Here is a 24,249-nt window from a genome sequence, read left to right on the forward strand (position 1 = left end):
ACCTCTTTATCATCATTTATTATGGAGCCAGACTAATAAAGAGTCTTGCGGGCAGAACCAGTGGAAATAACCCTGTAAACATGTCTTAATGTACCGCGGAAGAAACGCCCATGAATCTGGCAACACTAGCCTCCAGTGTGTCGCGAAACCGCCGACGTCACCAAAACAAAGAGCACCAGGGGGAAGCGACGACGCAACAAGGATACGAATAATCATTTAAAATAGTTATGAGACAAGGTCGACCAGGGTTTGTTTGTAACTTCTGTGCAGACTTTGATACCGGAAGCTGAATCCGCACATCAGGACCTGCTGCAGCTGCTACTGTGTGGACTGAATACACAGCGTGTAGAAGCAACATTTAGAAAATGGTGACCCTTCAATGTTTGTGTTAAACCTGTATAAATAGTGATTCAAAATTGGAAAGTATGATGAAATTCGACGCTTCATTTCAGTGTTAAAACTGATAAAAATAATTGCTTTCTGTAGTTGTATATGAGCTCAGGCAACTCCGCATTAACACATGGGACAAAATACTTTTAAATTGTTGAATGGTTTAATGGATTAGTTCATTTGACACCTGCACTTACATTTTTGACATATACAACTAGTCTAAGGCATAAAACCACATGGAACCTGAAACCTAAATTACTCTTGGTGTGACTTTCTATGCATACCTGGTAATGGTTGCATCTTGGGTTGGTTGGGTCTTGAAAACTGCAGACACGTGTTTCCCCAGCTGGTGGTGCTGCATCATCTTATTCAAAGATAATAACTCCAGTTCTTTACAATATCCATTTAACAAATTCCCCAAGTTACCCATCCTGTGCTTAAAGGCAAATGTGAAATTTTCAATAAACAGAAGCAGGTTTCCAGCAAGCGTTGGATCAAATCACGTTTATTAATGTGTTGAAGAAAATCCCCACAGAAACAGTTTACAGGGGAGTTTTACAGATTTACAATCATTTCTGACACGAGTGCCAGCTGAACCTCCTTGGTGAGTATGCCTGCTGGTTCTACGCCCTCTACAGGCCACTGAGTCCTCCAGCACATCGCAGAGCTTGGAAGCGCTGGCTAAAGTAAGCAGTGATCACAAGTGTCCCAACCCAACCGTTTTTTTCTTCCCCAAACAAATCAGTCATAGAACCTTCATGTTTGATGCCCATCCATCCCAAACCACACAATGAGGTCGATGCTGCGAGGAGCCAACAGGACTTTCAGGGGGGAAAACATCTGGATGACAATGCCATTGATGGAGAGGTGACATATCCAACGCAAAAACACATAACCCAGTCACAGTATGTTCACAAAGTTAACACAAAGCGACTTGCATGTAGAATATTGTAACCCTGCAAGTTGAAATGTCTCGACACTAATTTAGGTTTCTCAGATTGTTGGCCTTGTGCTTGGCGCGCTCTGGTGGTGGTGGTGGTGGGAAAGGAGGTAGTGTTCTCCGGAGAACCATCTCAAGAATATTCTGTTATATTCCAATATAATAATAATAATAATAATAAAATGAACAGCATGATTTTCAAATGACACCAGAATGATCAAGGATGGAAGAGTTTTTTTCTTCAGTTTTTTCGATTTGCTTCGACCTGATACAGGTTAAGATGCAATTTATTGAATCTAACTGGAGGGTCTGAAAAACCAAAAATGTTAAAATGAAGATGAGCAAATATTGGGCCGACACTTCTACTGAACATAGATATATTTACTACAGCAAGGGGGGGGCACCCTGGCTCTTTCTTTGCCGTATGAAAACCATGCTTTCTCTAGAGTTAGGGTGAGGGGGGCGTGCAAGAAGGGGAAGAGGCTAAGTGGGGCAAAGGCTGGGTTTGGTTGGTGGAGGAGAGGCTTTTAAACCAGACCGAGGTGTAAAGGCACGCCAGGGTTACTCCCAATCCCAGCCAACACACACAGACACCTTCACGCCCACACATGCACACACTCACACACACCCACACAAACACTCACAGACAGTCCCAAGAAGTGAGGAGGGGGGGAATGAAGGAAGTAGTAGAAAGAAAGAGCTGGGGGCTTAAAGAGGTTAGATGGAAGCGAAGGATCGGAGGAGCCTGGATCCGCTGCTGCCGTCATGTTGAAACAGAAAAAAAATTAACAACAAACAAAAAAAAAAGAAAACTGGGAACAATTGGAATGGATCATTTTGGGTTCTTCAGCTGGTTGGAGAGCCAATCCAGACCCTCATACAAGCCATCGCCACTGGTTGCGCAGGTGGCCTGGATATACCAGCTGCGTTGGCGGAGGGAGTGCAGGCCCAGCTTGTCTGTGATCTCTGCAGCGTTCATAGCATTTGGGAGATCCTGAGGGAGTTAATATACGGGAGAGGTCAATACATGCTGTACCCACAGATCTAAATAGGTCAACACACCTGTTTGTTTGCAAAAACCAGAAGCACTGCGTCCCTGAGTTCATCTTCAGCCAGCATTCGGGCCAGCTCCTCCCGGGCCTCATTCACTCTCTCACGGTCGTTGCTGTCCACAACAAAGATCAGACCTGCAGAAGACACATCAACATAAAAACTATCCACTGCTAAAGGAGCGCATATCAAGTTTTGAATTACAATGTTACAGTAGGATACTTGTGATACTGGCTATATCTGCATTAAACATTATTAAATGTTGGAAAAAAAAAGTACATTTCATAGTCAAATCACATTCACAATATTAGATAAACTTTACTAATCTCTCAGGAGATCTCCTTTGGGAAAATAAGGTAGAATTTGTAACTTAAAAATAAAAGCTTGATGTTGATATTTTGTGAGAAAGAGTTACTTTTAACATTTTAACAATAACAAGTTTTACTAAAGCTTCAATGTTCATTATTTAAGGATGAGCAGAGGAATATACCTCCAGAGGGATCGATAAAGTTTGTCTATCTATATTCAATCCAATTAGCCAGAGTGACTAATGTAATCTTACAGAGTGAAACAGAAATGAGCATCCCACTAATATTTTAATTGGCAGGCAAGATTAAAATGGCCACTGTCAACACCTCATGTGTACTTGCAAGAAAATATAAAAGAAGCTCTGTTCCTATGATTAAAAAAAAAAAAACTAGTCGACGTAAAAAGACATGTTCTCTTACCTTGAGTGTTCTGGAAGTAATGGCGCCACAGTGGCCGGATTTTGTCCTGACCGCCCACATCCCAAACTGTGAAGCTGATGTTCTTATATTCTACGGTTTCAACATTAAAACCTGCCAGAACAAAAAACGTGTGAATAAAATCTTACATACATTTCTAATACATTGTTAATGAATCTGAAAAACCTGACAAAATACAAGTAGCACAATGGACTTTAATACTAAAGGGATTTAAATCACAGGCACAATAATGGTTTAATTAAAATGACCATTAACTGGTAGTTATATAAAGTAGTTACATTGAAAGCAATGGGAATAATGCTATGTAATACAGAAAGGTAGGCAGTATAGAAAATACAGAAACCATGTTTTGAATATTTATGGTAACCTTATTCAATGAGAATTGACAATTTGTTTTGACATGACAGTCTTCTAGAATGATGCAGACAATTAGTTTCAGAAACAAGATAATCTATTCAAAATAAACATGCTTAAATACATTTATTCTTGTACACAACTAACACTCAAATTTGATGAAACATAGCTGGTCATACCAATTGTAGGAATGGTTGTTACTATCTCTCCAAGCTTCAGTTTATAAAGAATGGTGGTCTTTCCCGCAGCATCAAGTCCAACCATGAGGATCCTCATTTCTTTTTTGCCAAATAGGCCTTTAAACAAGGTTGCAAACATATTCCCCATGGTTACAAAGCTATGGAGAAAAAAGAAAATGTGTTACAGTGATGAATGGGAGCACAACATTTTTTAGCTGGTAAAATACAGAGAAAAGAAACTTGCAAGCATTTAAAATCATGTATAAAACTCAAAACTTAGGTACAATGTACATTAAATTTACTCATACACATTGCAACTTTCAAGCATTCTCAGCACAAATATTGTGTTCTTCATAAATTAATCGTTGCCCTTCAAGCGGAAATTCCCAATGATTACATGCTGCGATTGTCTTTTGGTCTTTTAAAGCATGTATTTTAACTGTGTATTATTATTTTTTTAATCCCATTGTGGCACTGGTCTTAGAAAAGCGCTTACAAATAATTACTTACTGTAAAATTTGTGCAAAGTTAAAAAATAAAGGATATTTGGGAGTAATATGACAACCCTACCACAGACCTGTCCCTGGACTGACAATCGAGCAACTGAACTGCCCCTTATTAAATGTTTATATAGAGTTGTTTATTTACAAAGAATACATTTAATATTTAACCATTCAGTTTTACATTAAAGTTGACAGTTGTAAATCATTAAATAGCAGGTTGTTAGCAAATGCTTTCTTCACATTAATTAATTTTGTGAAGGTATTTCCAAACTCAAGAAGATCCATTTTAATCGTTATTAGTTTTTAAATTAATAACAGTTGAACACTTGTGTATGGTGTTCCCGAAGTATACACTAGAAAATGCCACATAATTTGAGTGCTGTATGTTTAGATACTGATAATGGGTGCAATTAAAGTGCCTTTCTTTTTTTAAACATGTTCTTTGCATTTGAAAACAACTATTGGAGTGCATGGATTGCAGCTTACTCATTCAAAAAGCAGGTTCACTGCCTGCCAACGCTGATGCCGCCACCAGATATGATAAGTTGATATTAATAAAAATTTACAACTTAAAAAAACATATTGATTACATATGTAACACAATAAACTGAAGTATCATAGTCTGCATGATAATCTGATTCTGTTAGACATCTAGTTCATTAGTTGTCAAATACGATAGTCAGAACCATCGCAATTGTAGACAGGGTTGCTTCCAATTTTATGGCATTAAAATGTTATGTACGCAAAGAGGAATATGGTAGGGGTCGTAATTGGGTCCAATAACATTTAAAAGCCCCCTGTTGTGAGCTTAATACTTAGTTGAGGATTTTTTTTTATATTTAAGTGGCTGTAATTTGACCCAGCTTAGTTTTATTTTTACAATTCAAGATGTTTGTTTTGTATTTGCCTCATAATGTTGCTTTGCCCAAAAATGTTAATTGTTCAGACTTCTGATGCTTAATATTTTCATACTTTTACATTTAGTACATGTAATGTTTATAAATTCAAGGGATTGGTGGTTGGAGCTAAAACTTTGTCATCGAGTATTTAACACACGATCATTTTCAGACTGTCCTATTCATTGTTCTGTGACCTTTCACGTAAGGTTCATCAATCGTCAAACACGTTATCCCGCACGAACAATGGACATCCCATTCAAATTGTTAGCTCACAAATATTAGCATTCATTTCAGTTTCACGGGGCCATCTTTAGTTACTCAAATAAATAACCGGGCATCATACAAGGCCTCCTTTGACTCGTTTATGTGTATCGCCTAGAATATTCATACTAGTGATGGCTTATTATCACGTTAGTTATTAATGCAAACTTGACCCCAATAATATTTTATTGACTTATGCACGACGACCAACTGAGTTCTGCTGTGGAAAAAGGAAACCAATGCGATCGCTCTCGGAATAAAATACAAGATAACATTTGTCTGCGGTTGCTTATTTAATCGAAGCAGGTCTCGTTAGAATGCCCTTGATCAAGACCATTATAGATAACGTTACGAATAGTGAAGCTTCATTGTCTTTGTCAAGCACTGACCCCGTTTAGACTTGACGAGTAAAATTAAATATATACGAGCAGAAGGAGACAGGCCTGTTCCAGCTGGCAGACGCAACACGGATAGCGTTACCGTATGACAAGACGCTAGTTCGGTATGAGACCCCCGACGCTAGCACAAGGCCTTATACTATGACAGGTGACTTTAGACGGATACGAATAGACGCGATAAGGGTGGATGCTCCTTACATCTCAATGCATGTTGGCGATTTTTTTCAGTTCAATTTCGTTCAGTGGATGCGACTCGACGGGAGCTTACTTAGGGCGGATGCTTCGGTTTGTTAGCCCACCGTTAGCTTCTAGCTATGTAACAGTAAAACATCTGCATCCCCGTTGTATTAGACGGGCAACCATTAAAGTTCGATGTGGTCTGTCGTTTAGCTCAACATTCGCCCGAAACTATGAATGTATTTTCAATTTTCGAAAGAATTGTGCGTCAGGCGATTCCATTCGAGCCGTTACAGGAACTAGCGAGCCGAGCTGCTAACGGCTAAATGCCGCGTCACAGTTGTGAAAAATGCCGTGTCGTCGCAATAAAATGTTCTAATATAAGCAACTTTCCAGGTAATTAACATTTTACCTACGCAGTGATGAGTTGTAGAGAAGATTTTCGTAGTTGAAGGTATGTTTTACCTTCACAAAGACTCGCTTCTCGATCTTTCCGCTATGTCTCGCTGTCACTCCAAAATGGCGTCTTGCGCAACCAGGGAGATACCGGTTCACGAGCGCTTCCCCGCTATGAAGCCTGAACCAATCACAGCACGAATGGTGGCCAAAGAGCCCCGCCCCGCGAGCATTTCTGCCAAATCGCATGTTGCGCCCTGAAACCAAAGCCCGCCTTCTCCGTGCCTTGTCCAATCACAGGTCGAGAGGTTTCCATAGCGGTGCTCTGGTACAAAATGTCGAGGAAGTAAATCACGTTCCTCACTTTTCCGAACGTTTGAGTCAAAATGTTTGACCATTAACCACAAATAAAATTAACCAATCATTCCATCTGAATATTCCCCAAAAACATTTGACATTTTTTATTGTTTCAGTTCTTCACCGTTTCAGTAAAGTAAGTGCACATGTATTATATCGCCTCCTGATGCATTGAGACGATAGTGAATTTGAAATAATGTACTTATTTTATTTAAAACGCTTGTTTTGGCTTTTACTTTCTTAGTTGTTTAGTTTTTTATGTGGGATATATGTGGGTCATTGCAGAAGTTAATTAAAGTTGTATTTATTATTATTATTATTATTATTATTATTATGAAAAACATTAATTATTGTTGTTTCTAACCAATATTTAATAATTGTGTTTGACTACACTTTCTATATATTTCCTGAAATGTCTACGATGGCAACGGGAGAGATGTAGAAATAAAATGTCCACATCTAGAAAGCCATTTGTCTTAAATATTTGAACAAGCGAGCGATGAGCATAGTTCCGCCTTCATCAAACAGCAGCCTATTATAAACCTGTTCAAAAGGTTCTGGTATGTTAGAAAGAATCATGTGACTTTCTACAAACATCTGTTTTGCATGTGATGAATGTCACGTGTTGAGTTTACGTCAGTGCGAGCGTTGCTGTGAAAGATGACAGGAGGCATTGAACGCGTTTGTAAAGGGAGGATGTGATAGAACCGGTTAGTCTGATGTTTCTTTGACAAACTAGAATATAAAACAAACAATTCTAACATGAGAGACAATCCACCTTGCTGATCATTCAATTGTTTACTTACCTGCTATGTATGACAAAGAGCAACTCTATGGCTTCAAGGGATGAATCTCTCCTGACAGCATTGGTCGCTCAAGGTTTAACCAAATAGTCAACAAGTAATTAGTGAAACTTGTTGAACAAGTTTTTTTTTTTTTTTACATAATTCCACTCTTACAGGATATTAAGGCTTACATTTCTTTTGGATGCACATTTGTACATTTGTTAGTTAATTTGATCTGCGAACCTGAAGAATCCCCTACAATAAGGACATCATATAGGTGCTGTTGATTTAATGAGTGGGTAATTCTCTAGTCCCGATCCACACATATGCTTACAACACTGAATATACAAGCTTAAAAAAACAAATGTCCTTATTTTATGCTAGGAATTGCATGTAAATTGGTCAATGACAACACTAAGGGGTCCTAGGTTGGAGTGATTGTGCCAAATCCTCCTTCAAGTTACTCTGTTGTGGTGTGGGTTTCCTTCTACAGTAAAAAAAACAAAGACAAAACACAGACGTGCTCCAGTGGCCGCTGGCAAAAAAATAAATGGTGGGGTTGTACAAGTTCAAATTCATGTAAATAATGGAAGAAAGAGGGCTTTAAAATAGTTCTTATTAATGCTTTTTATTCACATAAACCATGAGCATCCTTCCAAACCATCCAGCAGTTATACACTAAAACTCTCTTAATGTGTAATGTATGTTACTTTGTCAAATGGAAAATTTAGTGTATACTGCGTGTACGTATTATTTTTTATTTTTATTGTTCACAGCAGGGATATGTTCATGATTATTGGGTTGACAGCCATTTTATGGGTTTTACTGTATATTTAGGGGAGGGAGGACAGGGGTGGTTTCGATGGGCCACACATGCAATGTTTCTCTCTTTCTATTATTAAAAAAAAGGAAAAAACAAATAATGATTTATTCTAAGTGATTCACTGACTTATGTTGTTCATTATGACTGGCAGCCAATTTTCTCTGTTCATTATCAATGATTAGATGAATAAAAGCACATTGGTTCAAGCACAGTCGTCGCTATCAAGTCCTTGAGAAATATCCTACACTTGCTTCAGAAGGTTCACCTGACACCGTGTAAGTCTTCATTGTCCTCATGTAAGATCAGGTGACGAGGCTTTGAAGCGTTCAGGACTCAGGTGACTGAAATTCCATCACCAGAGATCATCTGCCTTTTATGGTAAAGGGTTCGAGTTCTGTATCTGCATCTCACTCAAACAGAACCCGATAACTTTGATTGTGGTTCCGTGCAGATCCAGGAGGATGAAGGTCTGTCCTTGACAAGATTATGGTATGGTCCCTGCTTTCCCTTCAGCTACCTCCATGGTTAAACACATCTAATGTTCCAGACAGTAGAATTGGAGGCTTGAAAAGAGTTGGGTCATTCTCTGAGCTCCAGCCTGCCGTCGCGGACCCTCCAGGCCCAGCGTTGGCATTGGTCAGGAGCTGGAATACAACAGAGCCACGCTGGAGACTGATCAACCTGGTCTTCAAATGATAGTGTCTTCCTGTCCAGGGTCTCCAAAGTGAAGGGCTTGTCTGAGATCTGAGTCAGATATATGACCAGAATTAACATTTGACACAAATACATTGATTGTGTTCACAAATATTCTGCCTACAACCATGTAGAAAATCAGAATGAACACAGCCATTATTTGAAATAGATCTCACCTGTCCACTGACCCCAATCGCGACGTGTCCAATCTTGACCTGTCTGTGCTCCCTTATCCTCAGACACTCGCCGTCAATGTTCTCGATACATATGTCAACACCTGAGGACGATACAACCTTAAAAATGGGATCCTAGCAAACGCCATTGTTGGTCTAAAAACCTGCCTTTACCTTCACTACTGTACGATGGCGACTGATGGACCTGCCCGGCCCAATGCAGGTGATTATCGCTCACAGCGCCACTTTGGCTGTTGCAAGAAGAGAAGACCCCCGAGCTCAAGTCATCAGAAGAGTGGTCAGAGTCCTGCGAGAACAGAGCTCAGTTTATGAAGGTTCATAGTTGGAGTTGAACTTTTCTATGCTCACTCACCTGGTCTATTGGTGATGTGTCGCTGAAGCAGGATGGAGGGTCGTCTCGAGGTTCAGGGGAGGGGGTGAGGATCTTAGCCCTGGGCTCAACATCTAAACAGAGATTGTATGATTATAGTAAAATACTCAAGATTCCATAGCTTATCTTTTCAAACCTACCATGTCGGAGATATTCCAGCTCTGGTTCTGACCCACACTGACTCCTCTGCTGACCCTTCTGCAGCAGAGGGAAAAGTTCTTTCAGGTTCCTAAAATATTGCGGGCACTCAGGAGATTCCTCCTCGTCTTCATCCTCCTCCAAATCCCCCTCATAGTCTTCGTCCATTCTGAACCATCTGCCGGAAACGTCCTCTTCCTCGGCCATGTAAATGTCCACTTCTGACTCTGAACTCCAGTCCAACATGTGATCATCTCGCAAGGATTTGGGCTGAGAGTCCCATTCCGACCCGGGAGTAGGGCACTCAGACATTGGATCCCAGTCAGAAATACTAGAGTCCAGGCTGTCCTCTTCCACTGCCGTGGTTCTCCAGGGACTCACCCAGAACGTCCCTGCTCTTCGTGCTGGTGACGAGGCTTCAGGAGCAACAGGGTGAACTTGTGGGTTTTCACCTTTATATAATTTCTGACAGACCGTTCTGATGGACAAAGTACTCAAACCTCCGACTGTGGAATGAAGAAGTGAAAACAAACACTCAGTGAGATCTAAAATCTGACTCTCATTTCTATTAAAAAAAACCATCAGTTAAAGTTTTTGAGGGCAGCAATATTCAAGATTGAAAACATAGTTCCTGCCTCCCCCTGGAGTCTTAACAGTGCAATTGCGATGTTGTTGAAGCTTAGTCGCAACATAGACCAGTAGCTTTACTTAAGAGATAAAGGTTCTTGTTGGGTTGTTTTCTGATGATACAGAAGTGGAAACTTCTCTCAGTACTTATGAATACACAGTTACTGATCCACTGCTGTAAAAAAGTTGGTCACATGGACACTAACACAATCAAACATTTTAAACCAATCATATCAGAAAATATATGTCATGTGCATTGTTATTACTTTACTTTTGTTTTCTCTTCATACATTTTAAGTTTTCTTTTTCATTTTTATTCTAGTCATTTTTTACTTCACCTTCACGTAAAGGATCAGGTGTGATACTCTTCGAGAGTCACAGAAATATAATTATTGTATGTTCTTTACTCTCATTTAGTCTTTTTCCCTTTTCATATTATCTCCATCCATCTCTTCTTTGTAAGCTTTTAAATCTACAAGTGCAGCATGCGAGAGATGAAGAGTATCCACCTGCTCTCAGGGCTTTGGTAGTCTTCCTCTTTAGCTCGCGGGCAGATGCCCGTTTGGCAGGATTCTTCTGGAGACCAGACCGGAACACTTGGGCTGTAAAGTTGTTACAGTCGGAAGGAACCTCACCCAGAGGTGGGGGTTCGTTGACAATCTGACGACAATAAACATAGTAACATTGTAACTTTACATGTATATCATATTTAGACATGGTTTTAAAATGAAGTGAACTTTACATGGAGGCACAGTGGGGGGGAATAGTAGCTTATCCATGGCTGATAGCCATTTAGCATGTGCAGTAACATACAGCAGCTGCTCCAAACATCGGCCTTTGCACTCAGTCGGTCACCTCTGGCCACTTCTGGTGCCATGTGGGTCTCAGTGCCCGGCAGTGCTGCCCCTACAAGACAACCAAGACCAAAAAAGGTCAGAGAGATCTGAAGGAACTCTTAAAATAAAAGTTATTGCTTGAACTGTTTATAATGTGGATATTTGGAGGCAAAAAACTGGAGTCAAAACATTTATTTACCACTAGTTGTTTAACTGGCCTTTAAGGTCTTTGCTTAATGATGAGCAACTCACCTCTAAAGGTCTGCTTGCTCCTATGGTTCTCATCTAACATCTCTGAGAGACCAAAGTCACACAGGAATGCGTCCTTGCAGTCGGCCGACAGCAACACATTGTCCACTGGAATAAAACCAACAAGAAGGATTTAGAAGAATCACATGTTATTTTGTGCAGTCGGCAGGAAGTGTCTCGCATGAAACATAGGAACACTTTATCAATTCTGTACTGCCGATTTATGGCGAGAGTTTATGATTAACCACATTCATCTAACAACATTCTAAACCAGGCTTATGATGCTCAGTGTTAATCGTTGGAAGCCAATGTGGGATTAGAGATGTTTAACCTCTTGAGACCCTGCTTCCCTATTGCATTTTTGCCTTTCAGAACTGGGATTCATTTTAAATTTGTTTTATTTATTTTTCTTACACTCATTTTGCGTCACTACCTGCATCTTTAAGTGATATAAAAAATGTTTTTGTGAAATCAAATTAGCAGGAATGCCAGCAAAAGTAACTTAACACAATTGTTTATGAATTTTCTAAAAAGCAGGTTCGTTTTTCAAACAGCTTTCTGTACACAGAGGAACATTTGTTAAACCTATTTCAATTCCCTCAAAATGCAGTTAGTTAAAAACAAAAGGCCATCTATATATAAGCTTTACTGGCATAAACCACTTTTACACAGGTGTGCACATTGGAAACGTCTACTAGTTGGAGAAGTAAAAAATATCCACACACCAAAATGCACGTGAAACAATAAAAGAACATTGAGCATGATTTCTAATTCAAAACATCACCTTTGACATCCAGGTGAAGAACCATCTTCTGGTGCAGGTGCTCCAGCGCCCCCAGTGACTGATGTAGGTAGTGCAGCGCTAAATCTTCAGGCAGACTCTTCATTTCTTTGAGGATCTGACCAAGACAAACTGAAACATGTACATCGATGTTATTCTTCGGTCAGAGATATATGTTTCATTCATGTGTGCAGTCATTTGAATCCATCACCTGGTTTCAGGTCCATGAACAGAACCACATTCAAACCGTCTCTGACGGCCCCGAACAGCTGCACCACTCTAGGAGAGTCCAGAAGACTCCAGGTCCTCACTTCCTCCACACTGAAGCGACTCAGAGGAATCTGAAGAACAAGACTGAACCGTTAAATATCACCTTGAGAGGATAACGTCAGAGGACATTCAGGGTATATCTTACCCTCTTGGCCGCACATCTGAACCCAGTAGTTTTGTCCTGCACGCAAAACACATCCCCGTATGACCCGTTTTGGATGTGATGAAGAAGGTGGTACTCCTCTTCCTCTCTGTAGCAACAACCATTGGGCTCAAGTTGCTGCAGGACACAAAAACATTTGCTGTGATGTAAATACTGAAATGTTTCTCCAGAGTAAGTCCATAGCTTTACTTACATGATGAAACACAAACCCCTCATTAGTAACTCTCTCCCCCTTCCAGTCCTTCTGGGCCTTGAGGTGGTTGAAAAAAGGTGCCACAAAGAAGCGAGTCATCCGTGTCACTCTCCCTCTCAGAGCGTCCAGAACTCTGTCGCTGGTGACCGTGAGGGGGGACCGGCTCGTCTGCCGGCGGGATGCATCTTTGGGGGGATTATTTAAGGACACCACGCCCCACTTAGACGCCGAATCAGGGTCAGAACCGAGCTGGGACTCAGATATGTTCATCAGGTCAAAGGTCACGTTGGACATGTCTCCACGGCTGTGCGGTGCGTGTCGACAGTCCTCGGCACAGCAGCAAAAGTCTGAGTCGCTCTCGCGAGTGGAGATGGGGTCCTGGTCCGAACCCAGACGTTCGTCGCTGCAGGACGAGTCCTCAGAATTTTGTGTTGGACACAGTTCCTCCGATGGGAACAGTGTGTGTGATGTCCGGCTCTCCTCACACACACACTCCCTACTCGGTGAGTCAGTGAACTGAGGAGGAGGTGGGATGATGTCATATGAGGACGACATCTCTCTTGAGGAAGACTTGAGCCAGTCCCCCTCCTGTACACGGAGGCTCCTGATGATGGGGGGCTCGACCGCCTTCTTCGGACTCCTGGGCTTCCTTCGACATGTCCTCTGTGCACTACGGTGAAGGAGTTTCTCCTGTTCATCTTCGGAGTCGCTGAGCACGAGTGACTGCACGGCCCTGAATGTGACATCACTCTGTGTCATGTCAAACAATGATCGGAACCACCACTCGGGCTCAGGTGAGCCTTCACATGGAGCAAAATTTGATCTTTCAATTTTCTAAATGTTTTAATTAGAATGTTCTGTGTGACAACTTTTAGAAATAACATAGTTTTCATTCTATTTTAGACAAGGAGAGCAGTTTATAATATAGATACAAATAAATATCTTATATTGGGTAAACAAGTAATGGGTGTGATTTACCTGCAAGTTTTCAACAGCTGGACTCTGTCGTAAAGACATCGAGTTTTGGTTGGACTGAACTCCTGGAAGTCTTCACCTGATCAAACACAGATGTGCATTATTGTATCTTAATATTCTTCAAAATGTTCAATGTGAATCTTGTGCAAAGTTTTATATGCTAAAATTTAGTTGTAAAATGTTTGGTAAATGATATAATGGGCTTATATTTGTACAAATATTAATGAGACAAATAAAAGGCCATACTAAAAGGTCATCTTATTCACCAGCAGATGGCGCCACCTGTCTGTTAAAACAAGCCAAACATTTGATTGAACTCACTCTGAGCCTGTGCGACCACTGACAGCCCAGGGTTCTCCTCTAATCCGTCTGGACCTCCTGAGACCACAAGCTTTGCCGTTCCCAGCCGCAAGACTCGACTTAGATGTGGAGCGATGGGTTCCTGACCACATCCTAGACCTTCATCTTCATCACCTGCTGACACCTTGAGGAAGGTGGAGTCACGAGGGCTGGCCATTTATCTGCAAACACACAAAAGTGTGTAAAGTATTAATGTTCTGTTTGACTTGATGAAACAGCTGTAAGAGGAATGTCAAAGCACAATAGATCACCAAACGGTAACACTGCCCAGGTTTACAACAACACTAAGTGAGAAAAAGGGGGGAAATTTTGAAGAAGATTTTAATTTATAGACATCTACATGCCAATGATGTGTAATAAAAGTCAGTATGACAGACCCATCTAAAGACCGTCCTTTGTCTGTGTTCCAGCAGTCAGTGTGGGAGAGCACTCTGGTACTGAGTCTGGGTTGGATGTTAAAAATAGCAGCAGGGATTTTGGAACGCTGAGAAGTGCCTTCCACTGGATCAACAGCTGTCCAAGTCTCTCCCACTGACCGCTGCCATGTTGACAGTTGACACACCAAAACACAGGCGCCCATGGAGACCAGCTCGGACCCTTTGGTGGGACCATAGTCCAAATCTATAGAAGAATCTGTCCCTCTCTAAAAAAAACAGTCTCTTAATCTAGATTACCAAATTTTTACAGTCATTTCACCAGTTTAGAAAATCCACGAGGAGACCCCACTTCCATCTGGACCCCCATTGTGAGGATGAATCTGCAGACAGTACCTCAGGGCGATATTCCTTCCTTCTCCCGTATTTGGCAGATCCAGCCAAGTGAGGACCATCTAGATGTCTTTCCACCCGGTCTTCTTCTGAGTCCAGGTCCAAGTGTACCACACTTGTTCCTGCTGACCTTTGCGGGTGCTGCTGATTGGACGACACGAGACATGTGTACCAGTTATGAGACTCTACACCTCAGTCAGCCCAGCCTTTAATTCCACACAAACACACACACACACACACACACACACACACACACACACACACACACACACACACACACACACACACACACACACACACACACACACACACAAACACACACACACACACACACACACACATGCACACACACGCACACACACACCCTTTTTCAAATGTGCAACATGAGAAGTTGTAGCTGTTGTGAGGGGGTGAGCCAAACATTTTAATATTTATTGACTATGAATATGTTTTTTCATCATCAAGGAAAAACCAGTATAAAAACAAAACTTAAACAAGGTAAAACAAGCTGCTCTGTCCATGTTTTGACTCAGGAGGAAAGTGTCTTAAACGAGTTCACGTCATCTTTTTAGAGTTATATTGTAGCTTTTTTCCAATTAAATTCACTTTCTAATCTCATCATCTGATCACAGTATATAATCCTGTGATCATAGAAAATTCCAGAATAACAAAATAGGTTTGTTTAAGTTGGCAATACATTTTAAAACCTTGATCGTGAATGATTGTCATGTGATTACACTTACTGTATACATTTAATAATAGATATATTTGATACCTGTATTCTCATACTTAAAGTAACATTTTTAAAAATACATGTATTAATTGGTTATACACATCAAACCTTGCATTATCTTCTATTTTAGAATGTAGTAATACAAATAAAAATAGCACTTGAATTTTTATACAACAAGAGCATCACAGAGACAAATTTAACAGAATATAGCTTCATTTTTCTGGATTAAATCAAAACAGTACATTGAATGTTAATCTTTAAACTATTGCACTTTAAAAAATGAGTCTATGTTTTATCTTAAAATGCTGTTTTATTGTATGTTTGTCACAGATAAAAGTGTGTAACACGACTCCCTTTAAGAATCCTTTTGATTTGATTAATTGTCTCTTCCACTTTACAATACTCTGCTATTCTAATTAATCTAATGTACAGAAGCTTTTCCAACAAAATTGTAAAATAAAAAGACATGGCTGCGTCCAGGGATGTATACTAGAGATTCAGGGTGGAGCATATTTCCCCTGGCAACATCTGAACCGGATCATAAACTGACCAATCCTGAGCTTGTGTAGAATGTTTGTTGTCATGGCAAAAAAGTTTTCATCAGGACTGTTGGTGGGTGAAGTAGCTAAAGTTAGCCTTGCAAAGACCCTCTGGGTTGTTTCAGTGGTTACAGGTCAGGCAAAGTTAAGAATTAGTCCCATATGAGACAGGGCCGGGTCTAGGCAGGGGCAAGAGGGGGCCTGGCACAATGCCCCCTCAAGATGTGTGGCTCCCCCCTCATACATGCCTGTCTAGACCCGGCCCTGATGAGACGGAAAATACCGTCATAGTTTCCAACAACTTTAGAGACACCTTCCCGGAACTGTCTTCTTAAACAATCTGGTTCAATTTTTATAATGAAATGGAATAGAAAGTGGTTATTGAATCAGATGTGATGCATCCAGAGACTCGCTATAGGTTCCTCAGGGCCTATGATGGGGTGGGCTGCACCTGATAACACTCGACCTGAATAAATTTCTGTCAAACTGCATAAATCATTTTTCACAAACAATTAGTCAATACATCGTCTCAATACTGTACTTCAACTTTAAGCATTAATGAAAGCCACAAAGTAAACAACTCACTGCTTTTGCTTTTGTCTGCTGTATGATGGAGGTGATTAACAATATATAGACATTTATTGCAGATATGAATATGATATGGAGATTATTAAGACCCAAAGAAGTAAAATACTCTTTTTTCTTTTTAACGCAACAGAGAAGTCTGTCCCTTAATAAAGGATGATTTTTAAAAAAGAAATAAAACATTAAAAATACAGTGTAATGAATAAACATTCAGCTTTTTAACATTACTTGTCACGAGAGCTTTAACTGTTGCAGTTCTTTATGGGACATCTGAGTCTTTTATTTGTGATTAATAAATAAATTCTAAAAAGTGTAGAAATCTTAGGGATTTTATTTTTTTATTCAAATGACAACTGAGTTATTCATGCTGCAGCACTATTAAGTGGCATCATGCCTTCAAGGAGACTCTGGTGCAAAAAGAAAAACAAAATCCAATGATTTTCCATATCTAAGAAACTAGATCACAAATATCCCGCTTAAAATATGCTTGAATTCATGGATGCAAGGATTTCATTTTCGTTTCATTCACTAGTTATTGGATGACATTGACGACTGCATGTCAGTCGGACAGCTGAGAAAAAAGAAGCTGTTTCACATTCTATTAGTACTACTCTGGATCCTCCTCAGGCTACACCTAGAAGGAAGTAAAGAAAACATTAAAATGAACGTAAATGCAAAGATGAATGAGGTTCGAGCATAGACTGAGCAGTATATCTTTCTTTTACTCTACTGCCCTCCTGTGGTCGTCAAGTCAAGAGCATTTGCCTCGAAAGGTTTATTGCTCTACCAAGAACACTATTAAACGATTTAAAACATAATGTGACTATTGATATACCTGCCATATCTGAAAATAAAATAGAAATAATACGTATAAACGGAAATAATCTGGAGAAAAAAAATCAATCACATCAATTAGTTAAAACACGATTATAAATTGTCGAGACGTTTTTTAAGTCATTAGTCTGAATAAGCATGTATTATAACACATGATAAAATATGTAATTAAATATCAATACCATCGTCATGTGATCCTTTATGATACTGTAGTTTTCGAACGACACCTGAAGGCATCACGGCCGAAGTGTCGTTGAGACCGGACGAGGTTCGCGTAAACTGGTCAAGCGTGTAAGTTACTTTCACATGTATGGTCTTCATTGTAACCCGTCTTTAGCTCTATCAGAAACATTTTTTTGTTAACATGGAAGGTTTTATTTTGGATTTTTTTCACTTTCGGTTTCATCATGTTATGTAAAAAATGTTCCAAACTAATAAAATGCCTCTTTAGAAACTTTCTTTCTTGTATATATCATCGTATTGATGTTCTTACTTCAGGTTGTGGGACTTTAAATTTATTTTTAGGCGTAAACTGAGACTTCCGAATGCAGAAAAACAATCTCGACGCAGCATGGACATCATAAGGTAGAGTCCAGTATCACCTCTGATCTCTGGTCTGTGTGCAGCATGGAGACCTCCAGCAAAGATGCATCCACTCACACCATCGCCAACGTGGTGTTCTTGGACGTCCCTTGTTCTTACCCTCCTTCCAGGGATGTCTCCTGCCGCTACACCATCCCCCCGGACTTCATGCCCACCTCCAGGGACTGGATCGGGCTGTTCAAGGTGCGTCTTCAATGTGTTTGGAATCCACTCTATTTAATGCATCGCGAATGATTGACAGGTGGGATGGATCAATAAGAGTGATTATTACACCTTCGTCTGGACGGACATGAGCGTGGAGAGGTCAGATGAGGCCGTGAGCAGGGAGGCGGTTTTTAAAGGTGATTCATTCAAAGAGAATTCTGAGAATTAACCCAAAATATATTGTCACCATTATAGATTGCTATGCTGTAACTCTGGCTCTGAACATTCTAGTAAGTGATCGGCGGATGAAGCTTCATGAAGCAGTGTCATTTTTTACAGGTCAATAGGAAGCGCCATCACTTTAAAATGATCTGATGTTTCCTTAGAAAAGTTTTTCATAATGGAAAAAATTGCAGAGGCTGCCATCTAGTGGACTCCGAAAATAATGACACTGCCTCAAATCGTATACTTCTCTTAGTATACTAGAAGTTAGTATGCATCAGGATAGTGTACGTATTAACTAGTACGCAAATTCTCCACAGATAGTATGTCTCAAATCAAACACTGCTGCTACACACTAACCTGAAATGACGCAACAGCTTCTTCTTCTACTTATATTTAACGATGGTTGCAACCAGCTGTTGGAACGCTATCATGACACCTGCTGGCAGCACATTTTGCAACTTTGGAAGAAGAAATGAAGAAAAAATATGAGAAACTAAATATTCGCGAGATATTTAAGCTGGTATGTTGATGTTTCGTCCTCCTACTGCTGCTGAAAATGCACCTGTAAGTATATGAATATATATGCATATATATATGACATAACTTCCGTTTAAAACGTCACTAAGATGGCGTTTAGGGTGGTTAGTTTCCATTGAACCATATTTCGTTTTGTGGGCGTTTTAGTGCCAATTTAGTGTGCATGGCGCATTCAATTTCGCATACTATGAATTGAGACGCACTAACGCACTAAAAATACTAACTTTGAGTACGCTAGTATGCGATTTGAGACACAGCGCAGGTTTTCCTTCCCAGTTTCTGCGTCGGGTCGTCATATATATACGGTTTCATCATAAACCTGTAGTGCTTTTTTAATCATCTTTTGCCCTTTGAATGCTTTATTTTCATACCAAACCGTTTTCATGAGGATCCAATCCTGGTTCTGGTCTCGATCTCTGTCTCTTTCCTATAGGTTTCCACCTGCCTCAAGACCAAGAGAACTCCTACCAGTTCTGTTACTTGGACAGCTCTGGCCACATGTGCGGAGCCAGCATGCCGTTCTCCTTCAGAACCCCGGACGAGTCCACCCCTGACAGCAGCATTGAAGACGACGTGCTGGTCGTTTACACAAAGGTACCGAAATTAAAACCAGTTCTGAGAGCTTCATTTGAAAATATATATTTATAATAAAGTTACTTTGATCTCAGGAGCAAATAAAAGAAACCCTGAGAGAGAGAGATGAGCTGAAGGCTCAGAGAGATCAGGCCAGAGATGAGAATGAAACCCTCAGCACTTCTGTCAGAAGACTCGAGGACGACATCACCTCCCTGCAGGTGTGTTCTTGTGTCTGAGCGGCTGGAACCACAGCTGACGTCTGAACGTTGTGTTCTCCAGGAGCAGCTCCTTCAGAAGGACGCAGAGATAGTTGACGTGGAGCGCAAGCTTGAGCTGCTCCAGGCTGAGAACAACAAGTTGATACATTCAGCCGAAGGGTTTGATGAAGAATCTCAGCGTTTGAAGGTACAATACCGATGTGTTGGATTCGAAATCTGGGCCAAAGATTGTCAACATATCTGGATCTGTCAGTCTGTTTGTTGAGTTTTCATCCTTTCATGTTCCAAGTGTTTTTTCCCTTTTTTGTAATGTTTCCAGGTCCACTTAGTTGGGAAGTGTAATTGATAATTATTTATTTGTCAACCGTGACAAGGATTGTAAATGTCTTACTGAACTGATTAAGATTTGACTTCAAAAAGCTTCTGATACGATTACGGCTTCAATATTTTTTAAATAAGTAATGAAAATACTTCAAGATTGTATTTATTGTTGCATAAAGCAGGCATTTGTTTATTTCATGTATATTTTAATTCATTGTTTTACTTTTAAAAAAAGGAAATAACAGTAAAACATGGGAATTTTACAGAGAAAACTCAAGGAAATTCAGGAAATAATTGTGGTAAAGAATGAACTGATCCAGGACAAAGACGACATGATCCTTTTCCTCCAGCGTCAGAATAAGGAGCTGATCAGTCAGAGCGAGGTAGAGTTTTCTCTCTCCAAACCAAATCCAACTGGTCCTGCAGCACATTCTTGATGACATGCAGGTGTTGCACGAAGCACACGACGAGTTTCCTGTCGCCCCCGCCATCCCGCCCGAGCTGCTGGACAACAAGGAGGATTCCGCCTCGTACAATAAGGATCTGCCACTGCAGGAGACACAAGCGACAGATGATGCTGACAACACTGGTGAGAAACAACACAAAGGATTGTTTCACATTTGTTTTTAATGTATCTTTATCTTTTAATTCATTACGTTTTTAAGTGGGGGTGACAGCGATCACTGAAGATACAGAAGAGGACGAGGAGGTGAGTGAGGTTAGTTTTTGCTGTGCTCTTAAGGTAAATAAGGTGAATGTTATCTTATTTATATAACAACGAATACTAACAGCATTTTTTCACTGTGACCTAAATCACATATTATCTGTATTTCTCAGCAACTAATTTAATATTTACCTCACACACACAATGCTAATTGTTATTTCTACTTTTAAAAAATCATTATTAATGTGCAAGATAAAGAAGATGAAATTAGTTTTCTCCATTGGGTGGATGGGTTCTCTCTTAGAGTTAGAGTTGCAAATCTAATCCATCTTTTGCATCTTCTTCCCGTGTTGGATGTCTGTGTAGGTTCTGGAGTGTCGTTACTGTCAGGAGAAATTCCCTGGCATCACCCAACAGCAACTGGAGCAACACGAGAACAGCCACAGTGTTTGTCCCTTCTGCTTGCAACTGTGTGACCATGTGGACCAGGGGGCCTTTGAAGACCACGTCTACAGCCACAATGAACAATTGAGGTCTTTTATTTAGAGCATTTTTGTTTTTTTTTTACATTTAATTTGCAAGCTGTTACTTAAATTTCACCAAGTTTACAAAACTTAATTCACAACATACTTTGAAGTTTTTAGTCCCATTTAAAGGAAATTGTAAAAATTGAAAAATAATGGAAAATGAAATAAAGGCAACATAGTAGAGCAGTGGTTAGTGCTGCGTCACAGGTTTGACTCTTAACTTCATTCGACTCTTGCAGGAAACCTTGTTCCTTCTGTGTGGAGTTTATGTTCATGTTCCACATGTGGTTACTCAGCTATACTCGGGGCTCTCAGTTCTCTCTAAGCTTAATTGTCTGTATTTGTGATTCAGTTTTTCATTATTTTAAGTAGGTGCAGCAGAAGGTCTGTCTTGGTGCTTGGTTCTGTTTTCCTATTGCTTATTATTTGTGTTTTCTTATTTCATTCATTTATTCTGTACCACCACCACCACAAAGAAATCCGTTGTTGTGTTTACAACACTGGCAATAAAAGTATTAGTAAAAGGAAAGTAAAATAGCGTGATTTTATTGAGGGAGGAAACAGTTGATCTGTATACCAAATGAATATAACATTTTACTAGTAAGTATATCTGATTCAGGCAGCAAAAGAGTAGAGTTCGTCGGAGGAAATCAGAGGATAAACTGAGTTTCTTTGATCGTCCCTCAAACATAGTGAAAGAAAAATCCAACGTTGAATGTAGTTGATGTCACATGACTGGACCTCTGTAGCAGAGAGACAGTTCTAACGGTGAGTCTCATCACTGTTTTGGTGATCCTTTGTCCAGCCCTGACCATGACTCCAGTGTTGACCCCGGATAGCGTCCTCACGGTGTCATCTGATTTGCTTCCTCCGGGGTAACATCTCGGGAGGAGAGTTCCGAAAACAGTGCGGGAAGCCAGTACTGAGGTTCTTCGGGGGCCTGAGAGTCCAGCCAGGCAAGACCTTCTTTCAGCAAGTGGTCCTGGAGAGACGGACGAGAAACTCTTTAACAAGGATCAGGCTCAGGATGCAGCAGTTTTTACCAGTTTGATGCTGTGAAGTCAGTTTAAAGCAGAGACAATGTAAAAAGAATGACTAAATGAAGATAAATTCAATGTATGGTTCGTAACCCTGAAATACAAGCCGACTGAATGATTTAAAGGACTGACCACAACGTGTGATGCTCGTTCCTTCTCCCACTTCAAATGATCCTTGATCTCTGTGACTGTCACGAAACCTTTTTTCTGCAAAGACACAATCATCAACATCATCAAGAAAAAAGTTATTTACAGCCACCATTAAGCCACTTCTCTTAAAAATATATATAAAACTTGTATTGGGATTAAAACATTTTTTGTTAAAGTGATACTATTATCTGAGACGGTGCTTTACCTCAGCCAGCTGCAGGACCACTGTATGGTCCATGTTCAGTTCTGCTGGTACCGACTGCACCAGGTAAGATCCTCCAACCGGAATCATCCCAAAACCGCTGCCCATCACTTTCAACTTCTTTATCGCACGAACGAGATCATCTCTGCAGCGGAGAAAACACGTCATCTTTCAAATGTCATTTGACATGACAGGATAATACTGTTAATTCATGGCACTCACTGACTGACGTCCTGGGCATATTTTCCTCGACTCTTCAACACTCGGACATGAAGCTCGTCCAGTTTCATCAGACCTGAGTAAGATGACAGGATTAAAAAGTGTGCTTTGGTGTGATTGTGGTGAGGAAGAGAGCAAACCTCCATTTCTGTGTTTGAGTGCCAGACAAACTTCAATGATCTGAACGCCAAGTTCGTAGTAAAAGTCTCCTACTCCAAGCATTTCTGACCAAAACCCTTTTCCAGCTGGAATCACAGTGAGTTGTTATTGTCTATGACATCATCTCTGATCACCATAATCTTTGTTAGGTGGACTTACAGGCCAGTGGATCCACTCCTATGTTGGCACACATTTCCTGGAACTGGACCCTAAACCGAGAATTTCTGCGAATTTCTTGTTTGTGCTTGCTGGCAAATTCTTCCAGGTTCGACTTGAATGTCTCCAGCTGTTTAGACATCTTGCGTGGGGACAGATAGGAAAAAACTTTACACACTTGATCCTTGATAAAAAAGTGTTCTTTAGCTGAGGCTATTAGTGTAATTGCACTGTTATAACAAATCTGAGATGAGCTTAAAGGCAAATTCATTTTATTAAGAGTTTTTACCTGAACAATTTGGTCTTCTGCTAGTACATTTCCTTTCACTTTGTATTTTGCCTGTATACACGAAGAAGAAAACAATGAATTTATTCAAACACTATTCGTATTTCTTAATTTAACAGCTTACTGTCACAGTTAAACTAAATTAAAATTTCTCTCACCTCTGCCAATTTCTTCTTAGCAATAGCACCTGCACCGACACCTCTGCGATGCATTTTGGCTTCCTGTTGACAAGTTAATAAACATTTAGTTTGTTTACTTGACACAACTGTGACAGTTGTTATTGTCTTAAACGGGTACTGACCTGTCTGCTGCTCTCACCTAAATACAAAGGAGTTTAACTAATTATTTATATTTGTCAAAGGTTCCTCGATCATTTTACATTGGGTCAGAATACATATGTGATGTCTGTGTTTATGAGTCTGATGCGGAAATAGTGCTAGAAGTGTTATTCGCAACGAGGGATGTGACGTCACGGACTAACGCAGCTCGATAAACAGGGCCACCTGCTGGTCAGGCGAGTATTGCAGCCTCGTACCATTAGAAGAAAAATAGAATTTTAACTTTTTTTTTATGAATCCATGACAAAGAATAAAAGAAATTGGGAAGATGTATTTAAAAAAAAGGGCATTAAATGTAGCTTCTTGGACACATATTTTGTAA

At 40.2% G+C, this 24,249-nt stretch overlaps 4 protein-coding genes across 10 annotated transcripts; 1 reads left to right on the forward strand and 3 right to left on the reverse strand.

Annotated features, from left to right (window-relative positions):
• Positions 1-879: 879 nt before the first annotated feature.
• Positions 880-6,497, reverse strand: arf2b (ARF GTPase 2b). Of its 3 annotated transcripts, none has more exons than XM_087783968.1 (5): positions 6,363-6,497; positions 3,660-3,817; positions 3,109-3,219; positions 2,393-2,517; positions 880-2,324 (listed from the first exon to the last, which is right to left on the reverse strand). In XM_087783968.1, exons 2-5 carry the CDS (start codon positions 3,805-3,807, stop codon positions 2,163-2,165), a joined length of 546 nt encoding a protein of 181 aa, XP_087640094.1. In that variant the 5' UTR covers positions 3,808-3,817; positions 6,363-6,497; the 3' UTR covers positions 880-2,162. The 3 variants fall into 3 exon arrangements, with proteins under 3 accessions (XP_087640094.1, XP_087640096.1, XP_087640095.1); XM_087783970.1 differs by having other exon boundaries at positions 6,310-6,452; XM_087783969.1 differs by having other exon boundaries at positions 6,314-6,421.
• A 1,653-nt stretch (positions 6,498-8,150) lies between these two features.
• Positions 8,151-15,100, reverse strand: map3k14b (mitogen-activated protein kinase kinase kinase 14b). Its single transcript, XM_087782796.1, has 15 exons — positions 14,878-15,100; positions 14,069-14,268; positions 13,751-13,826; positions 12,773-13,505; positions 12,562-12,696; positions 12,358-12,487; positions 12,150-12,278; positions 11,369-11,473; positions 11,023-11,186; positions 10,790-10,940; positions 9,656-10,159; positions 9,498-9,589; positions 9,299-9,431; positions 9,128-9,228; positions 8,151-9,002 (listed from the first exon to the last, which is right to left on the reverse strand). The coding sequence occupies exons 2-15, from the start codon at positions 14,262-14,264 to the stop codon at positions 8,838-8,840; spliced, it is 2,814 nt and encodes a 937-aa protein (XP_087638922.1). The 5' UTR covers positions 14,265-14,268; positions 14,878-15,100; the 3' UTR covers positions 8,151-8,837.
• A 2,691-nt stretch (positions 15,101-17,791) lies between these two features.
• calcoco2 (calcium binding and coiled-coil domain 2) lies at positions 17,792-21,915 on the forward strand. Of its 5 annotated transcripts, none has more exons than XM_087783971.1 (10): positions 17,792-17,856; positions 18,192-18,351; positions 18,410-18,509; positions 19,508-19,668; positions 19,743-19,868; positions 19,930-20,055; positions 20,456-20,572; positions 20,637-20,778; positions 20,855-20,907; positions 21,220-21,915. In XM_087783971.1, the coding sequence occupies exons 2-10, from the start codon at positions 18,193-18,195 to the stop codon at positions 21,397-21,399; spliced, it is 1,164 nt and encodes a 387-aa protein (XP_087640097.1). In that variant the 5' UTR covers positions 17,792-17,856; position 18,192; the 3' UTR covers positions 21,400-21,915. The 5 variants fall into 5 exon arrangements, with proteins under 5 accessions (XP_087640097.1, XP_087640098.1, XP_087640099.1 ...); XM_087783972.1 differs by having other exon boundaries at positions 20,855-20,898; XM_087783973.1 differs by having other exon boundaries at positions 20,867-20,907.
• snf8 (SNF8 subunit of ESCRT-II) lies at positions 21,906-24,045 on the reverse strand. Its single transcript, XM_087783977.1, has 9 exons — positions 23,891-24,045; positions 23,748-23,810; positions 23,593-23,643; positions 23,307-23,445; positions 23,129-23,233; positions 22,992-23,064; positions 22,773-22,914; positions 22,550-22,624; positions 21,906-22,362 (listed from the first exon to the last, which is right to left on the reverse strand). Exons 2-9 carry the CDS (start codon positions 23,799-23,801, stop codon positions 22,225-22,227), a joined length of 777 nt encoding a protein of 258 aa, XP_087640103.1. The 5' UTR covers positions 23,802-23,810; positions 23,891-24,045; the 3' UTR covers positions 21,906-22,224.
• Positions 24,046-24,249: the final 204 nt, after the last annotated feature.

Source organism: Callionymus lyra, chromosome 2 (genome assembly GCF_982586985.1).
Source record: "Callionymus lyra chromosome 2, fCalLyr1.hap1.1, whole genome shotgun sequence".
In the NCBI taxonomy this organism is placed as follows: Eukaryota; Metazoa; Chordata; class Actinopteri; order Syngnathiformes; family Callionymidae; genus Callionymus; species Callionymus lyra.